Source organism: Diadema antillarum, unplaced genomic scaffold, assembly GCF_040938485.1.
Source record: "Diadema antillarum isolate AM-2024a unplaced genomic scaffold, OU_Dant_1.0 seq00000798_RagTag, whole genome shotgun sequence".
Lineage (NCBI taxonomy): Eukaryota > Metazoa > Echinodermata > Echinoidea > Diadematoida > Diadematidae > Diadema > Diadema antillarum.
Window position 1 is genome coordinate 607,386 of NW_027271682.1, and position 12,852 is coordinate 620,237.

At 38.8% G+C, this 12,852-nt stretch overlaps 1 protein-coding gene across 1 annotated transcript; it reads right to left on the bottom strand.

Moving 5' to 3' along the window:
* Positions 1 to 1,771: 1,771 nt before the first annotated feature.
* LOC139739364 (epithelial sodium channel subunit gamma-2-like) lies at positions 1,772 to 12,636 on the bottom strand. The gene is made up of 6 exons (XM_071649983.1): positions 12,231 to 12,636; positions 10,623 to 11,058; positions 6,559 to 6,659; positions 4,971 to 5,134; positions 2,732 to 2,930; positions 1,772 to 1,848 (listed from the first exon to the last, which is right to left on the bottom strand). The coding sequence occupies exons 1-6, from the start codon at positions 12,634 to 12,636 to the stop codon at positions 1,772 to 1,774; spliced, it is 1,383 nt and encodes a 460-aa protein (XP_071506084.1).
* Positions 12,637 to 12,852: the final 216 nt, after the last annotated feature.

Consider the following 12,852-nt stretch of genomic DNA (forward strand, 5'->3'; position numbering starts at 1 on the left):
ATATTATATATATATATATATATATATATATATATATATATATATATGATACTTGTAATCCATGTGTTGGTACCAGTACAGAGAAGATGACGAATTAGGGTGGTAATGCATTTCAGTCCAACAGTGCTATTTAGTCAGACCAAATTTTCTACGAAAACATTCGTCTTTCTTCACAATTGTCATTGTCGATCCTGAGGAAGACGAATGTATCCGTCGAAAATTTGGTCTGAATAAATAGCACTGTTGAACTGAAATGCATTACCACCATACTTCGTCATCTATTATATATATATATACCCCAACCCCCCCCCCCCCCCTCCACTCCAGGCCACAGGATGCCCAAAGGCACCTTAAATATTACCTATAGGTGCGGACGCCTTGGGGCTGGGACCAAATTATTGGGGGCCACTTTTGATTTTTGATCCTCTTTTTGAAAACATAATATGGTCAAATTTTCAACAAACTTAGTACTGTGGGTGCATTTATTGCTAGTGTCATGAATATATGAACATCATGCCTCCCTGGACCATGGAGGTCCCTAAAGGCTTGTAGATATGGCCCTAGAGGTTCCCAAAGTCTTCCAATTTCCTCTCTCCCAAGTAATAGTCTGTAAGAATGGATGGAAGGTGAACTTGAGATACTCAGTGAGGGCTGGACCCCTGGGTCTTTTATTCAGAAAGTGAGTGAGTGACATGGTACCCTGATATGACAAGAACATTCTCTAAACAAATGTCCAAACTCATGAAACTTTTGTAGAGTAGCTTATGGATATAAGCTACTCTTAATTTGAATAGATTTATGTATAAATATATGCAATTTTTTAGTGAAATATAGGTAATTATTCCTGATTGGAACGTTTTCTACAACAGTGACTTTCAGCAGTAAAATTAAGACCATAGACACCACCACTGGGTACATTTTACAGATAGAGATATAAGCCTGTAGAGGAATTATGGCGGCAATTTTGCATTTATTAAATGCAAATATATGCAAAAATGTATAAAGGGAAGCTTGAAAGTTACTGCTAATATCATAATTGTATTCCCTGACCTAAAAAAACAAACAAACAACCATAGGTTTAGACACCAGAATATATTTTTTGTGGGTTTTATGTCCAGATATATAGCGACTTATTCCTGAGTGTACTTCATTAATGGTATACGAAGATACGGGCTTGCACAGGCAATATGGCGGCCATTTTACATATAGTTATATGCAAATATATGCAAAAACTATATGAAGGGATGCTTGAAAGTTGCTACAGATAACATAATTGTATTCCTTGACCTAAAAGACATAGGTTTAGAAACCGGAATTTACTTTCTATTGGTTACGTATCCCGAGATATGGGCATAAACAGGTTGTATGGCGGCCACTTTGAATTTATGCAAATTAGACACTGATCCACCACTCGAATTTTAGGGAACTTTTAATACGTTATTTTAATAGCTCTTCCGGGTCAAATGCAAGTGGAATCGTTTCTGTTGCAATTAGTTGTGGGTTAACCCACTTTTTGTCGTATTTTGACTAGACTAAAAGGAATAAGCAACGAGGCTAAACATCCTTTGCTTTATCATAAGGGTGCAACTACCACAGCTCATGGACTCGAGCCACGGAGATCGAATGGGCAGTCCAATGTCTTTGCCATCAACTGAGCCACAACAATTCATCAATGAAGACAATGCTAGACTCTGTCAATATCGAGAAAAATTTTATCAAATAATCTTATCCATATTTTGATAATTACGTCCTGTATGGAAACAAACAGTACTTACTCGCACGGGTTTTCGCACTCACAGCCAAGTGTATTCCTGATGTACTTTTTGAAGACTTTAATACGGCATTTCTCTTCGTTTGAATGAGAAGAATACGTGGCATGAAATAATACGGTAATACTTTGTCTGATCATTATCATCTAAAATCGAAGTGTGGATAGCTTAATTTTTTATTGGGGGGGGGGGGGGGGTGGTCAAAAATATCATGATCATGATGTGGTAAACTTTAACTTTGTATTTCTGTTTGAATTTTGCCGAAGTTGAGAAGTTGTTAAAACACCCTGTAACAGGAATGATCGTTTTCTCAATTTTCACACCTCATCAGTGTGTACGACACCACAATGGCACACACTTTAAGAAAGGGGGAATGGTAAACCCAACATTTTGAGAGTTATGTTGTTGATATTTACGAAAGGTTCAAGGATCGACAACACTTAAAATGTTAGATTTACCGTTTGAATTTTCAGAGTGCATGTATGCCAGACAATGCATAATTGCATTCTATGAACATTATCATTTCCGTTGTTTGAAAACGTTTCATTGTTTTCCACTACATGTCTGGACTGGGTTATTCTTAGTTTTACAGATACACGCAATTTGTTAAAGCAGCATCATGAATATACTCCAAATTGAGCTACACTTGAGTCTGTTTCTGCTCCTCATCTAGCTATCATCAAGTATCAATGATTTCAGAAAACATTTTTTTTTTAATGCTTCATGCTCTCTTCTCATCTTCCCTCTCAATTTCTGTAATTTAGACTTTCTCTTAAGATGAAAATACCATAATACCGTGAATACAATTTCCATGAACGTGACCTAGAACTGAAAACGACTTTTCTCCTCTTTGAGACAACATTTTGCTTTTATTACATAGTCCCCGGCAGAATTAACTAAAATAGTTTACTCCAAGACTAACATACAACAAAAGGTGTCTTAAACAAAAATGATTGACTTACGATCTGTTATGTTGGTGGAGGAGCACATGGTACCATTGACGAGGATGTCGGTGACACAGTTGCATTGCTTCAACATCTCTCTTTCCAGGCACACCTTCAAGCACGAACGCTTGGAAAAGTCATATTCATCCTTTGCGTAGTAATCCTTACCGCCTTTCCCGCAGTCACCGTATGGCTCTGGGAGACGAGTGATGTACGTCTTTCGGGAAATGACAATGACAAAAAAAAAAAAAAAATAATACTCCATTTTCCGTTTGTGTGTTGGGTGTGTGTGTGTGTGTGTGTGTGTGTGTGTGTGTGTATTTCTTTGATTCGCCATATCTCTCCTTATAAATTGTTATGTGTGATGTATACGTATCATGTCAATAACAATGTGAATGATACGAATCAACAATCATGAATCTGAAGAGACTAATTTTGACTTTTACTTGTACTATTTTCAAACCTAAAACATGGAAAGGTTTCAAATTCATCTGTCACTATTGGGGACTTGTTAGCAGTATATCAAAAGAGTTCACTCAGGAAGTTGTCCGGCTGACGCGATTTGCCGCGAGAAGGATGAATTGTTATGGTTATGAGTATTTGGAGACCAAATTGACCATGGTTTAGATCGTATACAGTGGCTTTTATCCCACGTGTTAATTCAAATCTTGAACTTGAATAATAAAGGTAAAAAATTAAATCAATTCATCTGGACTTACTGTTTAAATCTCTAGAACGGTTTCATGTCCGATCCTGGACGCTTCATCAGCTCGTCTGATTTGATGGCGGGAAGGCGTCGTTGCAAACCGGCGCAGACGCACTACCGACGTTATTGTTCGAAGTCAGTTGCCGAGGAATTCTGCGGATGACAGAGCTGTACACCCGGGAAGGTCGGACAAGGACCTAGACTGGAGGAATCGTAAGTCCAAGAAGAAATTAGTGGATAAAAGTGATGTGTGGGTGAGAAATTTGTCGGACAAGCAACTAAACAAAGCGGAGAAATCAGTATTGTCACGTGGTCTAAATTTCACCCCAGAATGTGTACCGTATATGTGGATTACATCACAGCTACTGAATCTGCGGTCGAGAGAACAACCGCATGTACCCTGCTACCGCATTGTTGCAACACGACAATGACTTTCTTCTTGAAGTGTGAAGAAGTATCGCGCTTAAGTTGGTCGTAGGTATTACAGTCGTGCAAGAGATGATAGACTTTGTTTTTCTAGTCTGACTTATTCGATACCAGAGTGCATCTCCCCTTATCAGCCGGAAGAATAATGAGATCTTTATCCTTTGCCAGAAATTGAGCGGCCTTCCTTTCCTCTTTCGACAGATTTGAAGGTGGTGGTTTAGCACTAGAGAGAGTAGCCGTGGCTTTGCCCCGAATCTCTTCTGCGGTAGCAGGGTAGATGCGGTTGTTTTCTCGATCGCAGATTCAGTAGCTATGATGTAATCCACATATAATACGGTACACGCTGGGGTGACCGCGAAATTCAAACCACGTGACAAAACTGATTTCTCCGCTTTGTTCAGTTGTTTGTTTGACAAATTTCTCACCCACACATCACTCTTATCCACTAATTTCTTCTTGGACTAACGATTCCTCCAGTCTCGATCCTTGTCCGACCTCTCCCGGGTGTACAGCTCTGTCATCCGGAGAATTCCTCGGTGACTGACTTCGAACAATAACGTCGGTAGTGCGTCTGCGCCGATTGGCAACGACGCCTTCCCGTCATCAAATCAGACGAGCTGATGAAGCGTCCAGGATCGGACGTGAAACCGTTCTCGGAATTAAAGCAGTAAGTCCAGATGAATTGATTTAATTTTGTATCTTTATTGGTCGTTACCAGGATGAATCAGAACTTACTCATTTTGATCTTGAACTTGAAGTCGAACTGTATTTGGTTTCATTAAAAAGATATAATTTGATACATATCAAACAGACGCCAAAGAGTCTTCTTTGAATGAATGATCTCCGTTCAGATGGTTGGCAGAATCACGATTAGATGACGTTATGCAGTGTGCGACATATTGTATTTATCGTGAACCATGATAAGATGTGCTCTGAGATTTTAATACTATCGGAGTACTTATTTGGCTATGATACATTGCATTTTCGTCGTTACCCAAACTAAATCATGCCAGACAGCGATAATGCACGCATTGCTTTTCAATATAATGTGTTCATTTTACAGCAAATTGAACAGATTCTTCGGGCATACCGATTTGATTTCACTAATAGAAAATAAAGATATACCCTTTTAAGTCCAATGGATGCAACCTGTCCGGTAGATACGAGGATGCCATCGTCTTCAGGAAAGGGAAAAATGGATGGATGATTGATGGATACGACTACTCCTACTTCTGGACTGAGGACACCAACATATTCTGGCTCATCAACGAACAGAGTCAAGTGCAGACCTAAAAGTTGTGATGTAGAGAGGTAAAAAAATAACAACAACAATGAAGAGAGTAATAGATATTGATTTAACAAATCTATAATATCAGGTTTTTGTTTTATTTCACTCAATATGTCTCTGATTGAGTACATGCATCATAGTTTAACTGATCCATTTATATACATATTACAATTGATAATTTATTGCGTATCATATCTGTCTCGCGAACATACACGAAATTTTGTCGCAGATCACGTCAGTTATGAGGCGTATAGAAATCAGTGGTGAGACGGCGAATCAAGTTACTCGCATTGGCAACGACAACTGAAGCAATGTAAGCAAGAGAGTTTTACTTCTTGAATATGGGATCTCATGAAAATGGAAGACTTCTACTACAGCAAAATGGGGCTTGAGTCGGTTTTTCCTAAATTTTATATACAATATGGGAGTAATAACTACATAATACCCTACAGTGTCACACTAACATAGAAAACAATCTTTTCATGTCTTTCTTATAATTATAATAATTGTAGCCACTTTACGAAATTTGTATTTAATGCAAATTTTGTGAAGTGGCTGTCACGCTTCATAGAAAAAAAAACAACACCTCATATACCATTTCAAACCGCTTATTTTTTCCCTACCTTATTTTGTTATCCGATTGATATCAATGAACCATCAGAATAACAAATATTACCCATTGATTAATTTTCGACTACTGGAAAGTTATCACTTTACAATAACAATAATTATTTGAATTTTTGAAGAAAAGATCTCTAATTTTACTCCCTTCCATTAAGTCCATATTGCCATTTATCAGATCGGTCAGTATTCATCATGTATTCGAATAGACCATTACCATATCCTTGCCTCCTAAAATATTGACTGATGAATAGCTAATGATTACATGGACTATTGTACCATTTCAAAACGATATGTTTAGAACGCACCTATTTGGAAGGGGAAATTGTGACCTGTTTCACATTATTGACAATAAACGTACCTTTCATGGGTGCTGTCTGCACACCTGATAAAAATACAAACATGTGTAAAATTATGCTGCAAAACGTTTTGTTGCATAAGTATGTTAAGCCCAACTCCTACCTGACAGTTATCAAGACTTGGCTCAAATTTAATACTCAAAAGAAAATGACCTCTTTTCTTGTGGTAGAGAACTAAGAAACAAAATGATAAATTCAAAACTTAAAAAGGAAATAAAAGCTAATCTCGCTGCACTTGCAGTAACCGAATGTGAACTCGGGGCCTTTAGGAATTAAGCTCCGCATATTTTGCACTAGTATGCATATGGAAAAAAAAAACATACCTCAAAGACAAAGACTTTCGGGTGGTTGTTCTCTCTAGAATGCATCCAATATATGGCAAAGAATTAACAAAAGAACATAACAGATGAATTAAATTTGCGGCCAAACGCTGATCACATTTTACCGTATTGCGAGCCCGTGGTTCTTGTTTTGACGGCCGATTTCTTGAACTGGTTAAAAATATAACAATTCCCGTAGCGAATGTCTTGGATCTTCGTGAATTTTCTGAGGATCAAAGTAGATAAAACAATATATATATATATATATATATATATATATATATATATATTATATATATATGTCAGACAGCGAAAGGGAATTGGAGATATAAGATCCATGGATTATAAATCCTGAAATTAATTTCAGATTTGAGTAACCGTGCAGGAGTGGTTTTGTTCTAAAGCACAACTTATTCTCATCGCCTATAGTCCTTTGGTGGAGACTTAAAACAGTCGGTCCCGTGTTTCTCTGCAGCAAGTATCTTTACTCCCTCGTTGGCCACGTATAACAAATCATACTTCAATAATATCAATGTATAACTCCATACAAGTTTTCAATTTTCAATTTTGATACCAGTAGAAACATGTGGTTACATAATAGATACATGAGTAGTTCAATGTTGTATATGCCTACTTTGTCGTGGCATTATCATCATGATTATCAGTCCTTGGCAAATCTGATCAGTATAGGCCTCACCACTCGACTATACCCATAGCCGGTATTGGGCGTTTGACAACTTCAGCGGGATTTCTCCCTACTCTTTAAGAGACAAGTAGTGAAGTCAGTGGGAGTGAAGTGGATTCTGTATAAGGTAGGTTTTATACCTGCATACATGACTCTCTTAAATACTGAACCGGCGGCTTCAAGTCTACATCGAAAAAAAAGGCGATGACGATAAAGTGTCTGCGAAAGGGCACTATTGCCGGGCTCGGACTCGAACATTCATAAGTACATGGTAGCCTAATCTGTCTCATTCGTGTGGCCCGACCTAACCACTTAGCCACGACAGCCCTCCTTCATTACAGGCTATAACCATGAAACATCTTAACCTGAGAAAAGTTTTTGTGCAGCACCTTATAAGTGGAACCTTTATCATCAGGTCAAAAGCCATGCAGGAAGTAAAGTTTCTGCTGTATTAGCACTTTTTTTCACGCGTTCAAAGTTGTGAAAGGCATCAATCCTACCTGGAGACAAATGAATAATGTCATAGAATTCACAATGTGTAGTGCACCTCGGGATGGAAACAGGGCTTGTTTGTTTGTTTGTTTGTTTTTTTTTTTGTCCTGAGTGTCAATATGACATTTCTTGAAAGAAATATATTACTCAGAGGGGTGAAGGTTCAGCTGTAAGTTTCTTCAATCAGTCTCCCTGTACAAGTTGAATTTTTTAAGATCGCATCTGCTGATCTGTAAATCGACAAACACGTCAGAAAAAAAAAAAAGAACCAGCCGGACTCGAACTTGTGGTCCGGACAGCGACACTACCACCAGGCTCTCCCTTCTTGCCGGCAGTGACATGATGAACATGGAACAAATACTAAAGCTCCGAAATTCCGACATTGTTATGTTAATTAGTCCGGCTGTTTTTTTTTTCCCCGACATGTTTGTTAATTTACAGATCAGCAGTTGGGATCTTAAAAAAATTAATCTGTAGAGGGAGACAAATAGAAGAAATTTCACCTGAATCTTCACCCCACTGAATAATAATTATCTCTCTTTCATTTAATATGCCTTGCCCGCCTTGGACTACTTAACATAACAATGTCGGAATTTCGTAGCTTGGATATTCTTTTTTTTTAATATCAGCAACGAATGAGAAATAATGAGAAATGAAATTTCACTTAATGATAAAGCATGTAAAACAAAAGTCAATTCCGTTCAGAAATTTGCGCAAAAGTGTAAATCAGAGCTGTATTGTGTGAAAATGTTTAAAACTGTACCCTCCTGGAAAGCTGGTTTTATCACATTTCCGCTTAATTTCCGCAAATAAAACTAATATGGAATAATCTTCAAGTATAATTCTTTGTTGATAGATATATCAGATTAGTGCCCGGAAATGCCCAGTCGAGTAATTTTCATCTTTATTTCAGCAGTTTTTGCTCAATTTCCGTTCTCGCATCCTCTACCCTTTTCCCTCTACTCTCTTAATTAAGTTTCAACATGTCGTATCAGCATGTACTCTTATAAAAAGGCATACATAATCACGAAAGCAGAACCCAACATATTTACATAAGTCTTCTGTGTACAACTTACAGATTCGCGTAGCTGGCCTTCTTTTAAACTATCAAGTTTTAACAAAATTATGCACACGGCTTTTAACGTAACTGGTGTACTATTCAACAAACCTACCAAATTTTTGAATATCAAATTTTCTGTTTTAATCTATGTATCAAAATAAACAAGGAATGAAACTTTAGCATTCAATACAATATCTAACAGTTCTAGTATTATGGGTTTATTTTTGCTTTTTCTTCCATTTTTTAATTGCTCCGCCACGAAGTGTCGCCGGAGACATTATTCTCTTTTAAGTTCTACATTTGTTTTTGCATGATATGTTATGGCGGTGTTAACACGGTATTATCACGGATCTTGCGGTGCAAACACGGAGGAGCCTTTCTTTACACGGTGGACGGTGTTTTGCACACGGTCCATTTCAAACCGCAAAGACCGCCACGAAAAATTAAACATGTTTAATTTGTCTGGTGGTTCTCCGCGGTTCTTGGGGTTTATGGCGGATGAGTGACGGATGACTAGGGTTTGTGTACGGTGTGAACACGGTCTTTGGCGGAGCACGGCGATTTACCAAACCGCCATGAACCGCCATCTAAACCGGCGATGTGTGATTGCACCTTTAGTTTCATCAAGGAGGTTCAAGAGAATGGAGTCACAACTGTCTTATTGCCTTTGAACCCATTTTCGAAGCCGCCGCTCAAAAATATTTGAAGCATGTGCCAATTAAACAGGATCTGCCGCGCAGATACGAAGACAATTGACTAGTGTCTCATTGCATAATCACCAGCCACTTAGTCCATGGGCCAAGACCCGAAAAATGGGTTTTTGGTACCACCTGAGGTGTCAAAACCTTCTTGGTGTCATTTTGTTCGTCGGACATAGATATGCTTATCAAGCTATGATAGCATTTCCACATGAGTAGCTTAGTCATAATAAATGAATTTTTAACCAATTTGGTCTCGTTTTTATATCCCTATACTTCTGAATTGAAACTAACCGCTATACAAAGAAGAGCACTGTCTTCTGCATGTCCACAGGTGTTTTGTTGTAAACACAGTGCGCTTAGTCTTTATTCAAGGCAGCGAAGGGAATATCCAAAGGGTTCTAGTATGATGTCAACAGCTGTCACGCGGCGCGCTTAATCTTTATTTAGAACAATGTACCGTTATCATATCTAAAGTTCCTAATAAAAGGGATTATCTATACTGTTATTATACTACCCTCTCAACAAATACATCAGTTTTAAACAAAAATCACTCTGTTCATTTTCAACATTATTTATTATAATGTATTGTAGTGTACCGGTACATTGTTTTTGCATCATCTTTCATTGTTGGATGGAAATAAAGTGACATTGGCGTGGTATTAGCGTTTTCACCGTAGCCTTTTCACCGGAAAATGATAAATAATTGAAAAATTATGTAAAATTCACGAGGAATTGCTTTGTTGTTGTTGTTTTTAGATAAAGGGATATACACAGTATTATAAGCTTTGGATATTCCCTTCGCCGTCTTGAATATTAGACTAAGCGCTGTGGACATCATAACCCTTTGGATATTCCGTTCGCTGCCTTGAATAAAGACTAAGCGCACCGCGTTTACAACAGAACACCTGTGGACATACAGAAGACAGTGCTCTTCTTTGTATAGCGGTTAGTTTCGATTCAGAAGTATAGGGATATAAAAACGAGACCAAATTGGTTAACAATTTATTTACTATGACTCAGCTACTCATTTGGAAATGCTATCATAGCTTGATAAGCATATCTATGCCCGACAAACAAAATGACACCAAAAAGGTTTTGCCACCTCAGGTGGTACCAATATCTGGCCTGGCCCATGGACTAACTTCAAATATTTTTGAGCGGCTGCTTCGAGCATCTACCAAAGGGAATAAGACGGTTGTGACTCCATTCTCTAGAACCTCCTTGATACTGTTATAGTACGTCAGAACGCACTCAAATGAGCAGGGCTCCATGTCGAAGGTGCATTGTCTAATCAGGTCCACGCCAGGCTGTCCGTACTCGTCCAGTTCTTCCCGAGTGGGTTTCACATAATCCTGCAGGTCGCTAAAATCCGACATTCGAGACCCATTGTATATAGACTCCCAGTCGTTAGGGTCTGTCACGTTTTCCCAGGTGGGGAAAAGAAAGGATCCCCAGTCAGAGTCCCATGCATAAGATGATTCAGAGGATATGCTGTAAGAAGACTGAGGAGTGCCGGAGCTGGAAGGAGATTGAAGACCGCCGGACCTGGTTGAACTAGAGGACGAATCCGGGAACTGATCCCAGAACCCGAAGTCCGAACTGCTGTCGCTGGATCCTTGCGCTGTGGAATTGTCGTGGAGGTGAGCATGCTGTTCATCCAAAGCTACCAGTCCTTCGAAACGTGTCCCTGATACGAAGAAAAGAGCTTTGATGTAGGCCCCTATCTCCTAGATAGGCTATATAATATCATTGTCATAATATCTATACGTGAATTGCATGTCTATTCAAATTAATGAAATTCTTACTTCGAGTTGTTTGAATGCATTGCAACTGATTTACAAATTGCTCTATCATTGCCTATATCGATGTAATTAACACCGATTTAATTGTGTTTAGTAGTGGCCAGCAGTAAAGAGAAGTAGCTCTCTCTTCTCTCTCTCTCTCTCTCTCTACCTTCTCCTCCTTATTCTTGAACACATCTCCTTCCTTTCTTAAGTATACGCATTATACAGATTATATTCATACAGACCTGGGCCCTGTTTTATAAAACTGCTCGTGAAGTTACGCACGACTTTACGAACGACTTTAATAGATATGACAAGCGAAGTGGGTTTCCTAATCATTGTTAATTTACAAATGATAATGATTATTTTTACATGCTTATACACTCTAAAAAAATCCGGGTCAGAACTGACCCGGAACTGGGTCCGTTGGGGTTACACACCGTTCCGGGTCAGAAATTGCAAGGAATTGGGTCAGATATGACCCCATCCAGAGTCATGAATTGGGTCAGGGTGACCCCAGTCCGGGTCTTCATAACCAAATTCCAAGTCATTTTTGAGCCGGAACGGTGTGTGACCCCAACGGACCCAGTTCCGAGTCAGTTCTGACCCGGATTTTTTAAAGGGTACACTGATTTAGTTGAGAGTGTATTTTTCCCCCAATGTATATGAAATATTGACATACAGTCGTACTTTGTTAAACCGTTAGGGAACACATCGGTACACATGTTGACACTTCATATTCCAGTCATTCGTAAAGTCATGCGTAACTTTGCGAACAGCTTGATGAAACAGGGCCCTGTGATTTCACACACAGTAAAGTATCCCTTTTGGAACGCCCACACTTCTATAAATCATTGGATGATAAGTAATAAAGTGTATAAATTGCAATAATTCGCGATGAGATGATATGAAAACAAAATCAATGTTGGGATAGCATAACAATGATTGAGACCACTATATCACTGTATTGTGATTTAAATGAAAATGAGACTCTGATTATGAAAGTTTGAAGGGCCCTTTACTTCGCTACGGCCAATTTTCATGAACTTATGTCAAATTGATACTCTCATCTTACCACAGTCAATGTTCTCATTAGCGTTACATTTTTCGGCATTGGTCTCCCCCTCCTTTTTATTACCGTTCAGTTTGCTTCTTCTCATCATGTTCAGGTTGCAAATAGTGACGGACGGGAATAAAAGTTCCTTTCTGGTGATGATAGAGATTTTTGACGTCGTCGGTCTCTGGAAGAAGTTGATGATGGTGTTTGAGCCCTGAAACAGCAGCGCGCTCAGGGCGGTCGCTGTGATGACGGCCCACGTAAGACGGAATAGACAGGACCGATCTGATCTCAGGATTTGTGGCACACCGTGCGTGGTCGTGTTATCAGCGAAGTCCCTGATGGCATCGGCTGTACTCATCTGGGACGCGGAGTCATTCACCTTACCCTCATCCTTAGCGTCTTGGCCTTGTGTCATCTCCATGTTTCCTCACTGCGGCATAATAGATATCCATTTTAAAAAAAGACTACAATTATTCCAGACATCTTTTGTTTTTGTCAATTTCTAATGTTCTGAAGCATTTAAACTTATCCTTTGCTATCAAGATTGATTCATGTCATAAAAAAAAAGAGGCGGGAGATACGTCTCTGATTTGTGCCGTTTTTCATATGGGAAAACTCGTAGACATAACTACGGTAT